The 19,698-nt window shown below is 47.7% G+C and overlaps 1 protein-coding gene across 13 annotated transcripts in view; it reads left to right on the top strand.

The window, feature by feature from the left end:
* Window positions 1-14,598, top strand: part of SFMBT2 (Scm like with four mbt domains 2) — a 181,795-nt gene extending 167,197 nt beyond the window's left edge. For all 13 annotated transcript variants that reach the window (XM_081557206.1, XM_081557204.1, XM_081557209.1 and 10 more), the window contains 5 exons: window positions 3,539-3,714; window positions 4,833-4,999; window positions 5,323-5,586; window positions 6,335-6,463; window positions 9,879-14,598. In XM_081557206.1, coding sequence (XP_081413332.1) covers window positions 3,539-3,714; window positions 4,833-4,999; window positions 5,323-5,586; window positions 6,335-6,463; window positions 9,879-10,019 — 877 coding nt within the window. In that variant the 3' untranslated portion in view covers window positions 10,020-14,598. The remainder of the gene's footprint in view (window positions 1-3,538; window positions 3,715-4,832; window positions 5,000-5,322; window positions 5,587-6,334; window positions 6,464-9,878) is intronic.
* Window positions 14,599-19,698: the final 5,100 nt, after the last annotated feature.

Below are 19,698 nucleotides of genomic sequence, written 5' to 3'. Positions count from 1 at the left end.
CAGGAAGGAAAAAACAAGTTGACAGAAACTCAAAAGCAGCTTATCTATCCCATTGTTCTTAGTGAACCAGATCTAGGTTTGGAACATGAAATATGTAATTCACAAATTGCAGCAGTGACTATCTCACGTTATACTTTCCTTTGTACAAATTGCCCGTGGTCCCTGCTGTGTTTTGAGGCTGTTGGAGACACCCCTCCGACTGAAGATGGCTCAACTTGATTTTTCAGCTTTACAGTGTTGTGAAAGCTACATGCGTTCAACTGAAACCATACTTGGATGTGAGACTGTTAATCTTCCCCAGGCTTCTGTGCAGCCCTGTCCTCTGTGGTGGTGGGCGGAGGCCACGGCCCCCCGTTAGCCACGAGACCACAAGGGTAAACAACCGTACTCTTAGAACTGTCCTAGACACAGACAACCCTTCTGTTTTTCACTTCTGTTGTCAGTTAATTACATGTGATATTCAACACTTGATCATGAAATAGGCTTTATGCCAGATGGTCTTACCCAACCATAGGCTAATGTGAGTTTCCTGAGCACATTTATGGTGGGCAGGTGAAGCTGTGGTTTGGTACATTAGATGTATTATTAATACATTGCATTTTCAATGTAGGATATTTTCAACACACAATGGGTTTATTGGGATGTAACCTCTATCAGAGGAGGCTTCCTAGGTAGCCCGAGTGGTATAAAGAATCTACCTGCAGTGCAGGAGTTCTTGGTTCGATCCCTGGGTCGGAAAGATTCCCTGGAGAAGGGAATGGCTCCCCATGCCAGTATTCTTGCCTGGAGAAGTCCCATGGACAGAGGAGCCTGGCAGGCTACAGTCCATGAGGTTGCAAAGAGTCAGACACGACTGAGCAACTAATACTAGTGGTAAAGAATCCACCTGCCAGTGCAGGAGACTGAAGAGACACAGGTTTGATCCCTGAATTGGGAAGATCCCCTGGAGAAGGAAATGGTAACTCACTCCATTATTTTTGCCTGGGGAATCCCATGGACAGAGGAGCCTGGCGGGCTACAATCCATGGAATCACACAGAGTCGGACATGACCGAGGGACTGAACACAGCCCCCATCAGAAGTCAAGGAAGATCTGTACACAAGTGTGTAAAAGAGCAGTTGGGCCCTGCTGATGTGGAAACTGACAAGGCCGGCCTTCCTGGTGGTTCTTTCTCTCGGGCAGTTTTTCCTAAAACTAACACAAAGGTTCTCAGCCAGAGTTACCACTCCGTGCATCTTTGCTGGAAAATCAATTATTGGTCAGAATTTCCACTTAAAAATTAGGGGGTCCATCAAGGGCAGATGGACCTTTAATAAGCCCAGTTGTTTTGATGGGTCCTCAGTTCAGTCTCTCAGTCGTGTCCGACTCTTTGTGACCCCATGAATCACAGCATGCCAGGCCTCCCTGTCCATCACCAACTCCTGGAGTGTACCCAAACCCATGTCCATCGAGTCGGTGATGCCATCCAACCATCTCATCCTCTGTCGTCCCCTTCTCCTCCTGCCCCCAATCCGTCCCAGCATTAGGGACTTTTCCATTGAGTCAACTCTTCGCATGAGGTGGCCAAAGTACTGGAGTTTTCAGCTTCAACATCAGTCCTTCCAATGAACAACCAGGACTGATCTCGTTTAGGATGGACTGGTTGGATCTTCTCGCAGTCCAAGGGGCTCTCAAGAGTCTTCTCCAACACCACAGTTCAAAAGCATCAATTCTTCGCCGCTCAGCTTTCTTCTCCGTCCAACTCTCACATCCATACATGACCACTGGAAAAATCATAGCCTTGACTAGACAGACCTTTGTCGGCGAAGTAATGTCTTTGCTTTTAAATATGCTATCTAGGCTGGTCATAACCTTCCTTCCAAGGAGCAAGCGTCTTTTAATTTCATGGCTGCAATCACCATCAGCAGTGATTTTGGAGCCCAAAAAAATAAAGTCTGACACTGTTTCCACTGTTTCCCCATCTACTTCCCATGAAGTGATGGGACCAGATGCCATGATCTTAGTTTTCTGAACGTTGAGCTTTACGCCAACTTTTTCACTCTCCTCTTTCACTTTCATCAAGAGGCTCTTTAGTTCTTCTTCACTTTGTTCCATAAGGGTGGTGTCATCTGCATATCTGAGGTTATTGATATTTCTCCCGGCAATCTTGATTCCAGCTTGTGTTTCTTCCAGCCCAGCGTTTCTCATGATGTACTCTGCATAGAAGTTAAATAAGCAGGGTGACAATATACAGCCTTGACGTACTCCTTTTCCTATTTGGAACCAGTCTGTTGTTCCATGTCCACAGTGGACTCTTAAGTTTAGTGAGATGTGAATTAAATGAAGACCTGGCATCTGCTGTCAACTGAGAAATTTATAATCATTTTGTACCAATGGTAGTTTTAAAAACTATATTGAAAGGTGACTCAAACCTATTTCCAAGAACTTACCTTTTCAGCCAGGGTGATTTATAGCATTGTTAATCCTAAGCATTTGAATGAGGGCTGCAGTACCTTTTATTTTTTATTATTAATTTATTGATTTTAGTTGGAGGCTAATTACTTTACATTATTGTAGTGGTTTTTGCCATACATTGACATGAATCAGCCATGGGTTTACATGTGTTCCCCTTCCTGAACCCCCCTCCCACCTCCCTCCCCATCCCATCCTTCTGGGTCATCCCACTGCCCCAGCCCTGAGCATTTGTCTCATGCATTGAACCTGGACTGGCATTCTGTTTGTCATATGATAATATACATGTTTCAATGCTATTCTCTCAGGTCGTCCCACCCTCACCTTCTCCCACAGAGTCCATAAGACTGTTCTGTGCATCTATGTCTCTTTTTCTGTCTCGCATATAGGGTTGTGGTATCTATTTTTAAGACAGGAAGCCATCCAACCTGCTTTTCAGAAGATCTGGGTTCTAGTTTTACATTGGTGATTTCATGCGGTTTTTCTTGGGCAGGAGAAGATTTTTTTTCTTGAGTCTTGAGCCATGAATGACACTGTTTGGATTCCAGAAGCATTCTGGAGGGGTGTTCAGTTGTTTAGACCCTGGTGAGAGTGGGCTTCCCTGGTGGTTCAGACGGTAAAGAGCCTGCCTGCAGTGCAGGAGACCCAGGTTCGATCCCTGGATTGGGAAGATCCCCTGGAGAAGGGAATGGCTCCCCACTCCTGTATTCTTGCCTGGAGAATCCCATGGACAGAGGAGCCTGATGGGCTGCAGTCCACGGAGTCACCGAGTCAGACATGACTGAGTGACTTTGACTTCGCTCACTAGTGAGACTGCACCGAGTGGAGGCCTTTATTTCGGGATCCCGTGTTCCCTCTGGGTGTCAGTGACCATGCGTGTGGTCACCACGAACATTGCCCACAGCACTGGGCATTTCTTAAAAACAGTTCTGTGAGCTCATAAGGAGCAATAAAAGCAGATGGAAGAGAAACCACACCCAACCCACCCTGTTGTTAGAGAGCGAATGCGCTGCTTAGGAATCCACTGTGTGGAATAGATTTGAGCGAGCCCGTGGTCTCTTCCTCACCTTTCCTTCTCTGTTTCCAGGTACAGAGGCAAAACGTACCGGGCTGTGGCCAAGATCGTCCGCACATCCGACCAAGTAGCGGACTTCTGCCGCCGGGTCTGTGCCAAGCTCGAGTGCTGTCCAAATTTGTTCAGTCCTGTGCTGGTTTCTGAAAACTGCCCAGAGAACTGCTCTATTCACACCAAAACCAAATACAGTAAGTGGAAAGAGAAAGGAACAGCGACCTGTGGGTCTGCACCGTAGGGTGATGTAGTTGGTGGGCTGTGTTTTTTTTTTTTCCAGACCTTTCAAATAGCTTTTCACAGGAGTAGCTGCAGGAGAATTCTTTAAGGTTTGCTTGGCAGATACTTGTGTGTTTCTCTCCCGGTGTAAGGAAACGGAAGGGGTGTCTCTGCTTCTTTTGGGACCACAGTCCTGGACGAGCTGCACCATGGTTCTCTCTGGGTATCAGACACTAATGTATAAGTGTTTTCACTTTCCCCATGGGGTTTCTCGACAGTTTCTATAAACGCCATCTTTATGGACCTAGTGGGAGGTACTGGAAATAGATAGTTTTGGTTGGTCATTTTGCATCCAAGGAAATTGCAGTCTGGAGGCTGGTGACTTTCCTCTGCGGTACAGCAGCATGGAGATGTGTGGACCCCCGTCTGTCACCTGGGTGCGTTTGGTAGTTTCTTTGTGATGCCTCCAGTCATTAGATAAAGCTTCCTTTGGTGCATTTGGTTCTTTTATGAGAGCTCCATACGGAACAGTTGAAGCTTCAGTTAATTGAGGAAGCGTTCTGGATGGTGATCATAATTGAAAACTGGATCGCAGTCAGTTTTAATTAGTTGATTAGACATTCAACTTATGAAATACATCAGTATTATTGAAATTTGCTGAGGAATTTTCTAAGTAGAACTCTAAGGGGGTAACACAGACATATACCTCTGCTGTTGAATTCAGAAGGAAAGTGTCCACTGAGTGAGTAAAGAATAACACTTTACTGAGGTGAGGAACACTATTTGAAAAGGAAAAAGATGCCCCATTAATTTGGCCTGTGTGTTCACCACCAGTTCTGAGAGGGACCACTTCTGCCCTTGATACCTGTGACCACAAGGGCATTGAGACATGATTCCTCTCTGTAGAGCCCTTTTGTCAGAATTATTTCCTGAGATGCGAACGGGATGTGAAGCTTCGTCTCAAATGTCTCTCTCTCTCTCACTTCTCCCCCCCTCTCCTTTCCTTTTTCCATCTCTCCTCCCTCCCTCTTCCTCCACATATGCCCTGGGTATAACCTTTTAACAACAATTTTAACCATCTCTCTCCCTGTAGCTTATTATTACGGGAAGAGAAGGAAGATCAGCAAGCCCCCAATTGGGGAAAGCCGCGTTGAGAGTGGACACCCTAAACCGGCCAGACGCAGGAAACGACGAAAATCCATTTTTGTGCAGAAGAAGCGGAGATCGTCTGCTGTGGACTTGGCCACAGGCTCTGGAGAGGTATGTCCAGCTTGGATGTTGCTGATGGTTGACAGGGAAGTAGGGCCCTAGCTTCATGCTGATACCAATGCTGTGGTTTGATGCTGAGCAGTGGGAATCATGAACCGGTACCCTGTCTTACTTGTAGAACAGACTTAACACTGCAGCATCTCCAGCAGACAGAGGTGCCACTGGGGCCTGGGTGGGACCCTGGGGTCCGTCTTCTGGGCCTCCTTGGACAAACCTCACTGGGCGCACAGGCGCCAGGCAGGGGAGGGTCTCGGGGGAGTTGCAGGCCCTCTCCTGCCTTCTCTGCCACTTCAGCACACTTCCCATCCCCCTAGGAAAGTGAAGAGGAGGATGCAGACGCCATGGACGATGACTCTGGGAGTGAGGAGACCAGTTCCGAGATCCGTGATGACCAGACAGACACGTCCTCAGCCGAGGTGCCCTCCACCCGGCCCCGGAGGGCCATGACCCTGAGGAGCAGCTTGGAGGCTGAGCGCCAGGCCCCCACGGAGAAGACGCGCAGGGCCCGGAGGGCGCCGGCCGCCCCCCAGGCCGAAGGAGCCCCCCGGAGCCCGGCTGCCAGCCAGGAGGCAGCAGAGGTGAAGCATGGGTCACATGGACTGGCTTGTCTGGTGTCCCCAGTGGGGACAGCTCTGGGTGCACTTAGGCCCCTAGTTTAAGATGAATCTCTAGCAGCTGCTCCCGCTGAGTTCCTGAATCGGGGCCAGAAATCCTGGTGCCTCCGCATCCAGTGAAGGGGGCAGTGAGCCTCAGGATGGCGTTCTGGGGAAGACTTTAAAGCCACAGGGACTCTTGTCAGAGGAACAGAGGGCAAGTCCTCACGGTCCCATTAAACCCTGGGCTTTCCCTCCTTAGGAGACCTTATGATGCTATAAAATGTGTAACCAGGGCATCAGGTCTCCCCTGAACCCACGTGTTACACAGTCAGCTGGCATGTTGCCAGCATCAGCATCACACACGTCCACGGGGGCAGAGCGGCCTCTTGGACAATCACCGGCTCCTGCCACTTCTCCATCAGGCATGGAGCTGGCGACGAGCTGGCCCAGACCTCCTGAGCTTGGGAGTCACAGTCACCATCGCCATGCCTTGTTTTCTTTCTTTTTTTTTTTATTACCTCTAAAGATGCACAAGTCTTAGAAGCAAAGTCACAGCCCAGATGAGTTGCTTAGCGCCTCCCTGGACACTGGCTGTATCTGTGTCTGCCTGGGTACCTAGTGAGGAGGTCGCGTGCAGTCCAGGAAGTCTGGATGGAGCCCACTGGGTTCAGAGTGTGTCCCACCATCTAAGAAGCAATGAAAAGACCTCTCGCTTTCCTTTCATCTGCAGGATGTGAAGCAGGAGGAGGAAGAAAGGTTGGTTCTCGAGAGCAACCCGCTGGAGTGGTCGGTGACGGATGTGGTGAGGTTCATCAAGCTGACAGATTGTGCGCCCTTGGCCAAAATATTTCAGGAGCAGGTACGGGCTTCTGTCCTGGGTCTTCTGTGTCAGCTGGCTTCCTGGGAGTCGGCCACTCCAGGGGGAAGGGCTTTGTTGTCACTAGAGGCAGGAGAACAGGAAGCCAGGGCTCCACACGTGGTCCCACCAGCACCCCTGTGGGGGCTCTCTGACATCTGATGGAGATGACATCTTGGATTTCCCCTGGGTGTTCTCGGATACCCTTTGGTAGGGGAGAGGGGGTGCTGGGGGGTCTTATGCGGCATGGCCAGGCTGGTGGTCAGTGCTCCCGGCTTTGCCTTTGCTGGCGGGTGGGGGATGCTTTGTCCCGCAGTCAAGCAGCTGTCGTCTGAGATACTTCTGTCTTGCCAGCTCCACCTTTCAGGAGAGAGAGCAGAGGCTTTGGTTGAGCTGCTTCATCGGTGCCCATTGGCACTTCTGGGATGCCCGCTTGTTGAGTAGTAAAGTCATAGGACACGAGTTTGAGCAAACTGCAGGAGATGGAGGACAGGAAAGCCTGCCGTGCTGCAGTCCACTGGGTCGCAGAGAGTCGGACACGACTTAGTGACTGAACAGCAACGATGATAAAGTCACAGGAGGGCAGCAGACAAACAGAAGCCTGAAGCTCTGGCCACCGTGTTCCATCTGGGGTCCCACGTCCCTGGCTGGTCTTCTTCCTCTCTCCACACCCCCGAGTCTTCCTGTGTTTGTCTTGTTTGTAATTCCCAGGGCTTTCACGTCTCTGGAAAAATAGAGAAAAGTCTACTTGATCTTCCCAGAGGCAGAAGCCCTCAGGCCACCGTGTTTTACTGAACGCTGCTTTCACTGTTCATCAGATTCAGTGTTGATTCCTTTCCTAAATATCTGATAATAAGCAAGGAAGTGAAAACAAAGCTGATTTGAGGAAAAGGCTATAATATTGCTTATCCTGAGTTGTCCTTCATTAGACTTTAATCCCTGTTTATAGTAAAATGTCAGAAAGTTTCCTGCCTTCCCAAGTTAAGACGTCTAAAACATTCCTGACCCTTGGCCACTCCTAGGATCAACAAGGTGCATCTTCGCACGTCACTGAAAGACTCAGCCCTGTGTCCCTACTTATTTCTCTTATAGAGAGAAAAATAGGTAGAATTTACTTGATTGCAGCCTTATTTCGATTTAACTTCTACACTAGGCCATTTCACCTGTCACAGTAGAAGGCTGTCGTTCGTGGGGCTACCTGAAGTCTGTGGGCACTTGTGGGTGTTTTTGTTCTCTCAGACCTTCAATTACTAATTTTTTCTTTCACCTTTGAGCCCAAATGCCGCAGCTCTGATGTGATGAGGCCTCCAGGGGGTTACTTCAGGTGTCGGATGAGCTTTTAGGTGAACAAGGAGGAGCTGGGGGTTTAGCCTGTGTGAGAATTCACAGCACATGGAATCACAGCCACATGCCTTCCCTCCCCTGATTCAGAGTGATAAACTCAGAGACTGTCATAATCACCAGGAGCTTTTACAAAAATTACAAGTTTCCTGTTACCAGAATATATGCTTTTTAATTCTGAAATGTTACAGCAGCTGCTTAAAAAGCCTATACTCTATAATTTCATGCTGCAAACATGTACATTATATAGGAAACTGCCACACATTTATAAAAACACAAAACTCCTAAAATTTTGCCAGTCACTCACCTTTTGGGAATCAGAGCCATGCAGTAAGTAATCTGCCCCAATTCTTTCTCCTCCGTTTCTGCTCACCCTCCAAATTCTTTCTTTATCATTTCCTTTCCCCACCATTGGACTTTCGTGTTTACTACAGCCAGTTCTTCCCGTTCCTTCTCTTGACGTGTGGTCAGGGAGCCCCTGTATGTGCTAGCGGGAACTGCTCTGGGTGCTGAGGATAGAGCAGGGGCAGCAAAGACCCCACGCCCTGCTTGGCTTGCTGCTTTGACAGACAGTTCAGCACGAGGCTGTCCCTGGTCCCTGGCGTCTCCGGCTCTGGGGACCTCTCTCGTCTGTGCCCTGGGTGGCTCCTTGCACAGGTGTGTCTGTTCCTGGGCTGCAGGAGAAAGCCCGTTTCATTTTGTGTGTCTCCTGCATCTTCTCTGGGGGCTGACATACAACTAGTTCTATATATATTTTGTCCGAATCTTAGCCACCCCATGGACTGCAGCCCTCCAGGCTCCTCTGTCCATGGCGGTTCTCCAGGCAAGAATACTGGAGTGGGTTGCCTTGCCCCTCCTCCAGGGGATCTTCCCGACCCAGGGATCGAACCCAGGTCTCCCACATTGCAGGCAGATTCTTTACCAGCTGAGCTACCAGGGAAGCCAAGAGGCTTATAGGACCTCCCCCAAAATTAATTTATGAATTTAGGGTGTTTTGTTTTTTTTTTTTTTGCTTTAGAGGTTTACAGAACAGCTAAATAAACCATCAGTTTAAGAACAAATGCTACCTCTGTGAAGGTGCCTGCCTGCATCAGTGCTGTGGCTGTTGCCTCCCTGGGGCTCCTGGCAGCCCCAGGGCTCCTGCTTCTCTGGGTGGCAGGAGCCCAGTGTGTCTGCTCCTGCCCACCACAACCACTGTCGTTACCTCGGGCCTTCAGGCTCTCAGACCCTCATCCATTTCCTCCAAATGTGAAGGCTGGGTGCCCTGGAAGGGGTTGCAGTGACACTCAGTAACCCAATCAAACAACGTCCAGATAAATAAACCCAGTTCTTATAGGAAGCAAGCTGGTCAAGAGGCAGAGCTGCCCCATGCGGTGGTCCTAAAGCCTCGGGCTGAGCCTTCTTGCTCTTCTTTCTGCAGTGACTGCGGTTCAGCCACCATTGAGTGAATATCTCCATCGTGGGGCCCTTGTGTATGGCTGCAGAAAGCTAAATAAGACAGCCCAGAGGCATATTTAGCAGAAAGCTAAATAAGACAGACCTCAGACCTCATTCTGGGTGATGCAGGTTACAAACGTAAGGGTGTGTGCACACACGTGTCCCAGTGCACATGTTCTCCAATGGAGGAGCGCGTTGTGTGGTTAAGGTCGTCTCTTCCCTCCTGATGGGAACTGTCAGGGCTGGTCTCCTGTTAGTGGAGAGCCTTTTTCAAGGCTCAGAGAGTCACAGGAGAGCAGTGGCGGGACACCACAGCCCAGGACGGGCTGGACCTGGGGGCCAGGGGGGCTTGCTCACCACAGCCCCAAGGGCTGGACCTTGGGGACAGCCCAGTCCAGCCTTCTGTCCCCTCCAGTCCAAGCTGGTGAATTTCACCATAGCCAGTGTTCTCTTAGCAGAAAGGTTTTCTCAACAAGGGGTTGGGCAGCCGTCAAGCCAAATTGCCAGCGCTCACCAGGCTTGGAGGGAGTGAGAGCCACCCCTCCTGCCCTGGGCTGGGGATGAAGCCCGTCATGGCCCACGCACCCCATTGAGTCCTGTCCTTTCTGTCTCGGCTCTAACCGGCTCTCTCTTCCAGCAGGACATCGACGGGCAGGCACTTCTGTTGCTGACACTCCCCACGGTGCAGGAGTGCATGGAACTGAAGCTGGGCCCCGCCATCAAGCTTTGCCACCAGATTGAGCGGGTCAAGGTGGCCTTCTACGCCCAGTATGCCAACTGACCCCGCCCACTCCCAGGCTGCCCACCAGCCCGATGAATGCCGCATCTTCGGTCTCAGGAGGTTTCCCGGACTGGAGCTTCTGATTTCCCCAGATGTGTGTGATGGTGCATCCAACAGGTGTCCACACGAGGGCCTCCTCCGCCCACCAGCCTGCTTGACATTTCCGTGTTTGCAGAGCACCCGAGCCCACAGCAGTGGTCCCACAGGGTGTGAGTTACCGATCATACCCAACGGGTGTGGACCTGCATCTCTGTAGACCACACCCCGTCTTTCTCCCACCCCAAACCAGGCAGCTTCCTAAGCCAAGGCCCATGCTTCAAAAACCCAGGCGCAGGTGATGTCTTTTCCGTCGTGACCCGGGAGGAGGTCTTCTGGTGACTTCACTGTCATTGTACCCCAAGTGCCTCCATAGGTGCTTCTTTCAGGTCGATATGCGTGGCTGTCACCGCAGTTTGGTCTGCTGGCGGCTCATTTCTCACGCACGGCTCTGGGCGATGTTTCGGATGACAGTTAGTGGAAAAGGGACTCTGCCTGTTGGGCAGTGAAGGGAGGAGGAGCATGTAACTGTGGGGAGGTGGGCATCCAGGGAGCCTTCAGGGAGGAGGCGTGCTTGCTGTCCTGTATGGAACCTTCAAGGTCCCCCACATTCTGAATAACTGTGACCAGATGGGAGAGGGGCTCCTCGCATCTCTTGGGGCATCTTGAATTGTGCATTGAAGGCAGAGCTTCATTCCGGAGAGCAAGGCCGGGGGAGACTGGAGAAAGCTGCTGACGCACCCGCTCCTCCCCTGAGAGGGGTCACTGCCCCAGGTCTCCTGGGGAGGTCCCCTCTGAGCCCCACCTTGGTCACACCCACAGAGGTACATGCGCCCCTGGGTCAGCCAGTGACTGACCCCGTCATCTGGGCTGATGTTGAATCACCCTGGACCTCCTTGTGATAAAGCGGCAGGTGTGAACTTATACGATGTGGCAGGGACATGGGTCCCCTTGTCCCCAGCCTGCTCCTGTTGTCAAGGGAGAGCCCGGATTGGCCAGAATGAGACAGAGAGTGACCACGTAATGCCTGCAGCCCACCCTGCCTCTGGTTTACTTAGGATGTCTCTTGGCAGTTTTCATTAAGTAGGTCCCGTCATTTATAGAAAAACCCATGACTCCAGGAGCCAGCTGGTCTCTGGAACCAGGCACTTGTCCACGTGCACCCTGCATGGAGCTGTTAAATTTTTTCAGTCCCAAACAGACCATTATCTTCTGTGCTGGTTGTTGCTCAAATGCCTTTTTAAACTTGTGCATGGAAGCTCAGCCTCCATGTTGCCCAGGAGAAGTGGGGGTGCACAGCTTTCTCTTCCTTTATTACCTTGACCTTTTCTCTTTGATGAGAGTGACAACAGTTCCAGGAATAACGTCCTGGGTGGGCTGATGAGCTGCTCGTATTTCTGCAACATACAGAGGCCCGGCGTTCTGTTAGATCTTGAGAGGCTTAGTCACGGAGGCTAACCTTTTGTCATCATCTGTCACCATTACTGATGAAAAGGGGAAACACACATTTCATGGTTGAGGCTGTTGTCTCCCACGTGACTGACCCTAAGGCAGGTTTAAATGTTTGGCAGTGGACTTGCCCAGGTGCCCCATCTTCTCGGCCCATAAACATGGGCAGTTCGTGGGGATTCAGGCCTGGCCTGTGGTTTGATTTCTCTTCTCCGAGCTCCAGTTTCTATCCCTTCTCTGTTCTTCACCTCTTGTCTCCTCAGCCGCACAGCTTTTGTCCTCAATGCTCCATCCCAGGGAGGTCAGCTCTGTCAGCCGCTTGAGAAGGGCCTGCTGGTCAAGGTCTTGGGTGTTTTCCTGCCTCGGATAGGCTTGTGATCCTCACTGTGGATCAGCCTTTTCTAGCTGAGCTCTTCCCATTGCACGTGGGGTGCAAATGAAGAGGGCTGCTCACCCTTTCAGAATGAGCGTCACCTTCTCATGCCTTCCCTGAATGGCACTGGGGCGGGTTGCTGCGCTGGAGTGAGGTGCTCTCCGGCGCCTGTGGGGGTGGGTTAAGCCCTGGAGCCCACCCAGAGGAGCTGGAGGCCTCAACCCTGGCAGCCGAGGAAGACACGCCACCATTGCTGGGGATGCGGTCTCTTCCCAAGGGGCCAGGTGCCCAGAGCCCCCCTCATCCTCTGTCTCTTTGAGGGCTCAGCCCTGCCAACCTGTGTGCCTGTTGAGGGGCCGGCTGTGCCGGGCCAGGAGAGGCCCAGCTCAAGCTTGGGGCCGTTGGGGCGCCGTCAGCCCGCCCTGCTAGGAGCTGGGAGACTCTTCAGGGTCAAGAAGATGTATTTTTGTTCCAAGTACTGCCCACGCACCCTCCGGCTCTGGTTCTCTGGGATTCCCTGCTGACTCTGTGCCCCTTCACATCAGCAGGACTTGAGCTGCGGAGTGTCAGGTGGCGTTCTGTGTCTGTAGGGTTCACCACTCACCAGCTTCCGTCTCAGAGAAACGGCCGGTTTTCGAGGAACGTTTGCCTGTCGTGACTGTGTCGTTACTATGTTTTTGTCCCTCGTGGCGGGAGGAGTTCATCTCACACCTGTAGCTGCCAGCGCACCACGGCCCCTAAGATAAACCCTTTTGGGTTGAAACGCTCCACCCAGCCATGCCCCTTTCCCTCTTCATCCCCAGATGCTGCCATCTCCCCACGGTCTCCCAGAAGACGCTTTGGGACCAGAGTCCTCTCCTCTGTGTGCACCACACCGCTCGTTCCCTTCAGGAACTTCCTGAGATGCAGACGCTTCAGTCTGTGCTTTGTGCCACCTCATCTCGAAGGCTGAGAGTCCATCACTCAGTCCTGCCCTAAAGCTAAGGATGTGTCCGTCCACTTCTGACCTCTTGACTGTTTTTGTCGTGTGTTAGGAAAATCTCTTATCCACAAAAATGTAAACCTAGAAAGAGTAAGTAAGGTATGACCCCCATTACAGAAGAACTCATTTTTTGCTTACCAAAAAAAAAAAAAGCAAAAACCCAGTTTCCTTCACGACAGAGTTGCATAGTGTGGAGAAATCCATCACTTTTAAAATTAGGTTCATTTGATCAAAGTTTGACTCACAGTTTGTGCTATACACAGCTGTTAGGTTGCTTTGCCTTATTTGATCATATTTGAACGATGATTTCCTGTGTTTGATCTGTTTCTCAATGAATTAGAATGACTCAGACCTTTCACACTGGCCACTTTGACCCACAAGACAGTCTCTGGAAGGTTGGTTTTGATCAGCCTTTGAAGACTGGTCTCAGTTTCCTTAGTTTGTGTCAGAGAATCTGGAGTGTTGGTATCAGGCAAGTTCTGAGACTTACTTTTTATCTTAAACCAAATGTCCCTAAGGGCGTCTCTCCCTTCATTTTGGAAGCATTAGAAGTTTCATACTTCTTTTGTCAAACACCCATTTGTGTTTATTTCTGTAGATAGAACTGTAGAAACAGTTGTGTTAAGTAAAGTCTTCGTGGTTTGAGCACTATTGTATTTTTGGTGAATCTAGGCTCCAAGTCCTACTCTATCCTTTGTCTTTAGAAAACTGAGACCAAGGGTGCAATGTTTTGAAGGGAAAAATCGTAAATTTTCAAGTATCTATAGTTTTTAAGGAAAAAACAATTGTTAGGGAGACATACATACTACCTGTGTTTCTTCAGTGAAATAACTAAATAACAAGAGAAGCTCCATTGGCAACAATTTCAGTATCAGGCTTCTCTTTCTTCCTTCACTTGTTCTTTTCTGTTCAAGAGTTTTCTGGAAATTGCTTTACTCCCTTCAGCTGGGTTGAGTTTTTATGTTGGGCAACTTTTATCACTAGGATTGATTTGCACAGATCCTGAACCCAATGCGATAATATCCATCTGTGCTATTTTTGACCCACTGAATTCACCTAAAAATTCTAAGTGCTGACACGGTGCTGCCTTGGGTTTTGGTTAAAAAAAGTGTCTCTGGTTTAGAGAGTCAGTAATAACACAGTATCCTGAGCTTCAGACTTTCTGTCTTACTGGTTTTATTTTTAAAATGGCTAGGATTGGGTACCAGTGAGGACCAGTAGGTCAGTAGCTGCATCGCTAGACAGATCGGGTGCTTCATGTGGACCAGAGGGATGTGTTGAAGAAAAAGTTCTAATCAGCATTTGCTGAAAATCACTTTACAGTGGGAGATTGAAGACAAAAAATGTTTTAAATGACAAAAAAAAATATCTCATTTGTTGTTCAGAATGGGAGCCTGCATGAGGTCTAGAAGCATAAACTACCCCTAGTTGTGACCGTCGAAAGCCGTTTTACTGCTCTGCATTCCGGTTTGAATAGTTTGTATTGGAACTTGATTCATATCTTGTGTCTGTTTTGGTGCATAAAAGAGAACAGTTGGTGTTTTTACTTTTGAAATTTGCAGGACAAAAGGGCATGTCATTGATTTGCTGTAAGATTATATTCTGTATATATGTTTTCATGTAAATAAATGAAAATCTATATCAGAGTTATATTTTAATTTTTATTCTAAATGATAAAAACCCCTTTTTACTTGAAAAAATTGTAAGCCACATTGTTAATAAAGTAAGAATAAATTCTATGGTTTTGTTTGTGTCTTTATGTGGAAAGTTATTAAATATTATTTTTAAGGTTTGAGTTAAGATTATCTCATGTTGTATTTCCCACCATGCACTGAAGCAGATGTTTATAGGGTTTTAGTAACCATGGCTCTCAAAATCCTGTGTTACTTTTCAAGGTCACCTGCTTGTTCTGGATATTTTTACTCAGGAACTTGTGTTTATTCTTTTTATTAAAACATTATATCCTCACACGATCGCCTCCAGCCTTCCATTTTCCATTGTTTCAGTTATTTTATGATCACCTGGTACGTTAGTAGGAACACTGCTTTATGGCCATGAGAGTGATAAGTAAACAGCTATGTTTAAATCTTTCACTACCCTTCAGTGATACAAATAGGTATAAGCATCCAAGTCAGAAAAGGAGGAGATTTTTGCACAGATCTCTGTGCAGGGGTCTCTGTCTCCAGGTTAGACTGTCCTTTCCCCTCCCCTACCACTGCCTGGGTAGCATCACTGAGGGACATACAAGGTGAGGGGATGAGAAACCTTTAGGGAAAGGAGATGGGGGAGTGCTGAGCAATTTCTGCTTCCAACCGCAGACTGTCTCCAGCATCTCGTTCAGTTGCTCAGTCGTGTCCGACTCTTTGCAACCCCACAAACTGCAGCACGCCAGGCTTCCCTGTCCTTCATTATCTCCCGGGGTTTGCTCAGACTCATGTCTTTGACGTACTCCTTTCCCAATTTTGAACCAGTCCATTGTTCCATGTCTAGTTCTGACTGTTCAGCATCTTACTTTGCTTTAAACCTATTCTTTCACCCTGCTAGCAATCAAATTCTGGATATAGAATTTTTTATTTTGCTTTTAATTATGGGAGCTTTTGTTCTTAGTAAAGATTTAATAGCATATTGTTCATTTCCCCAAAATATTCTAGCAGCATCTAGGTCAGGATTAAGTGACTGAGTACATACAATTGTATTTCTATTTGTGATGATGTTTGATGACAAGCTTAAATTGAAGAAAGTAGGGAAAACCACTAGACCATTCAGGTATGACCTAGATCAAATCCCTTATGAGTATACAGTGGAAGTGAAAAATAGATTTAAGGGACTAGACCTGATAGACAGAATGCCTGATGAACTATGGACAGAGGTTCGTGACATTGTACAGGAGACAGGGATCAAGAAAATCCCCATGGAAAAGAAATGCAAAAAAGCAAAATGGCTGTCTGAGGAGGCCTTACAGATAGCTGGGAAGAGAAGAGAAGCGAAAAGCAAAGGAGAAAAGGAAAGATATTCTCATCTGAATGCAGAGTTCCAAAGAATAGCAAGGAGAGATAAGAAAGCCTTCCTCAGCGATCAGTGCAAACAAATAGAGGAAAACAACAGATTGGGAAAGACTAGAGACCTCTTCAAGAAAATTAGAGATACCAAGGGAACATTTCACGCAAAGATAGGCTCGATAAAGGACAGAAATGGTATGGACCTAACAGAAGCAGAAGATATTAAGAAGAGGTGGCAAGAATACACAGAAGAACTGTACATAAAAGATCTTCACGACCCAGATAATCATGATGGTGTGATCACTCACCTAGAGCCAGACATCCTGGAATGTGAAGTCAAGTGGGCCTTAGAAAGCATCACTACGAACAAAGCTAGTGGAGGTGATGGAATTCCAGTTGAGCTATTTCAAATCCTCAAAGGTGATGCTGTGAAAGTGCTGCACTCGATATGCCAGCAAATTTGGAAAACTCAGCAGTGGCCACAGGACTGGAAGAGGTCAGTCTTCGTTCCAATCCCAAAGAAAGGCAATGCCAAAGAATGCTCAAACTACCGCACAATTGCACTCATCTCACATGCTAGTAAAGTAATGCTCAAAATTATCCAAGCCAGGCTTCAGCAATACGTGAACCGTGAACTTCCAGATGTTCAAGCTGGTTTTAGAAAAGGCAGAGGAACCAGAGATCAAATTGCCAATATCCGCTGGATCATCGAAAAAGCAAGAGAGTTCCAGAAAAACATCTATTTCTGCTTTATTGACTATGCCAAAGCCTTTGACTGTGTGGATCACAATAAACTGTGGAAAATTCTGAAAGAGATGGGAATACCAGACCATCTGATCTGTCTCTTGAGAAACCTGTATGCAGGTCAGGAAGCAACAGTCAGAACTGGACATGGAACAACAGACTGGTTCCAAATAGGAAAAGGAGTACGTCAAGGCTGTATATTGTCACCCTGCTTATTTAACTTATATGCAGAGTACATCATGAGAAACGCTGGGCTGGAAGAAACACAAGCTGGAATCAAGATTGCCGGGAGAAATATCAATAACCTCAGATATGCGGATGACACCACCCTTATGGCAGAAAGTGAAGAAGAACTAAAGAGCCTCTTGATGAAGGTGAAAGAAGAGAGTGAAAAAGTTGGCTTAAAGCTCAACGTTCAGAAAACTAAGATCATGGCATCTGGTCCCATCACTCCATGGGAAATAGATGGGGAAACAGTGGAAACAGTGTCAGACTTTACTTTTTTGGGCTCCAGAATCACTGTTGATGGTGACTGCAGCCATGAAATTAAAAGACGCTTACTCCTTGGAAGGAAGGTTATGGCCAACCTAGATAGCATGTTTAAAAGCAGAGACATTACTTTGCCAACAAAAGTCCGTCTAGTCAAAACTATGGTTTTTCCAGTGGTCATGTATGGATGTGAGAGTTGGACAGTGAAGAAAGCTGAGCGGCGAAGAATTGATGCTTTTGAACTGTAGTGTTGGAGAAGACTCTTGAGAGTTTCTTGGACTGCAAGGAGATCCAATCAATCCATCCTAAAAGAGATCAATCCTGGGTGTTCATTGGAAGGTCTGATGTTGAAGCTGAAGCTCCAATACTTTGGCCACCTCATGCGAAGGGTTGACTCATTGGAAAAGACCCTAATGCTGGGTAGGATTGGGGGCGGGAGGAGAAGGGGACGACAGAGGATGAGATGGTTGGATGGCATCACAGACTCGATGAACATGGGTTTGGGTAGACTCCGGGAGTTGATGATGGACAGAGAGGCCTGGCGTGCTGCAATTCATGGGGTCGCAGAGAGTCGGACACGACTGAGCGACTGAACTGAACTGAACTGAACTTGATGACAAGCTTACAGATCAAATATATAATAAGGAAAGCCGAACGCTTTTCCAGATGTCTAAACTGAATGAATTAATGCAAAAAGATGTACGTTTTTCTCCATGTTGCCACCAAAAGCCTATTTCTAATTCTTCACCATGTCACACTGCTATTCACAACTCCCAGTCTGCTGGAAGCTGTTTCCCCTTTGAACTGGTTTTTGGTGCTGCTACTATTTTATTCCAAGTCCTAGTAGTAAAGAACTCGCCTGCCAATGCAGGAGGTGTAAGAGACTGAGATGTGGGTTTGATCCCTGGGTTAAGAAGTTCTGGAGTAGGAAATAGTAACTCACTCCAGTGTTGTTGGTTGGAGAATCCCTGGACAGTCCATAGGATCGCACAGAGTCGGACATGACTCAAGCAACTCAGCATGCATGCCTGTGGGACAGGATCCTGCCTAAGGAGCATGCAAAGACTACATTAAAAATACTGTTTATATGGACATGATCTTGGGTGACTGCAGGGTGAAGACGGGATGTTTAATGGTGGGTGGAAAAAATAACGCATCGAGATAACACCCCTCCCCAGATTCGGGTCCTCCGCTTCTCCCGGGCTTGCTGTCCCATATGGATAAACCCAGCCTTTGCTGCTGTTACTGCACCAGTTGTGCCGCCTCTGAGGTGAGGGCTGTCATGATGGCAAGCCCTCTGGCGCTCGGGGTCCATTGCCCCAGACCCATCAAAGCTTTCATTCCTGGACTCAGCTGAAGTGCTGGGATAGGGACTGTGGCTGCTTCAGGTGATGGAACCTGGACATGTTCAGAGTTCTTGTTCTTGGGCGAATGTTGGTCCATAAGAGACAGGACGTAGCCAGCAAGGAAACTCCCCTCCCACCCTCCCCCAGGTGGACTTTGCCACATCTAGTGGTCCAGAGACATCCCTTGTGTCTGAACAGCTACCCCTGCTCGCTCATGAGACTGTGGCCAGCTCCGTAATGCACAGATCTGCACCGAGGTTTCTTCGTTCCCGCAGTTTGGGAATCCACCCACAAAGCCTCAGTTTGTAAGCTTATCTTCCGGATCTGTTTTCTAGGGAACAAGCCTGAGACAGCTATTATTACACTTACACAACCAACGTGCAAATAATAAAGACAAAATATGCTCCTATAATCCAGCCCAGGCAGCCTACCAGCCTGGTGTAATTGGAACCGTTCGTAACATGAACCCTCTTAGAATGACTTTACGACATGGGTTGAAAGTTTAAATTGAAAATGTTCTTTCTGGTTATTAAAGTAATATGTGTGCATTAAAGAAAATTTGGAAATTAAAGGACAGTTATTAAATTGCCCTGTTATCTCACTGCTTCCAATTACCAGTTTATCGTGTTTCCGTGTGTATTTATAACACAATCTTGAAACCCAGTTGTTCATACCATTTAAAAAACTCCCACTAGCAGTTATTTTGTAATCATGTTCTCTGGGGGTGGAGTTAAATATCTAGCTAATATTTTTAATGTTTTGATAAACATTTAAATAATTCAACATAGCAAATGTTTTTATACCATCCACCCAGCTTCTAGAATTACTACCATTTTGCCATATTTGCTTCAGATTTATGTATTTTATGAAATACTACAGATAGAGTTGAAAGCCCCTTTATCACCTCTCTATTTCCCTCCCTCATATCCCAGAAGTAACCACAATTCCTATTTTTCCATTCCTGGGCACAGTATTTTTATTATTACTGCATATTAGTATGGCCATAGTAATGTATACCACTATTTTGTGAGTTTTCAACACTTTAGTGTTATCATGCTTCTTGCATCCTATTGCAATTTACTTTTTGTCCACTGTTACATTTATGAAATTTATGTGTGTTAATATAAATATATCTAATTCACTCATTTTCAGTGTGACATAAATTCCTCTGGCTATATGGTGATTAGCTTATCCTTTCTCCTATTGGTGAACATTTACATCCTCAGTTCTGCTGTCTCCAAGAATTCTGCCATGAAGCTTT

The sequence above is a fragment of the Giraffa tippelskirchi genome, chromosome 13 (assembly GCF_054371585.1).
Source record: "Giraffa tippelskirchi isolate mGirTip1 chromosome 13, T2T-mGirTip1v1.2.pri, whole genome shotgun sequence".
Lineage (NCBI taxonomy): Eukaryota > Metazoa > Chordata > Mammalia > Artiodactyla > Giraffidae > Giraffa > Giraffa tippelskirchi.
Note: the sequence above shows the minus strand (reverse complement) of the source record. Positions and strands in the feature narration are given on the sequence as shown.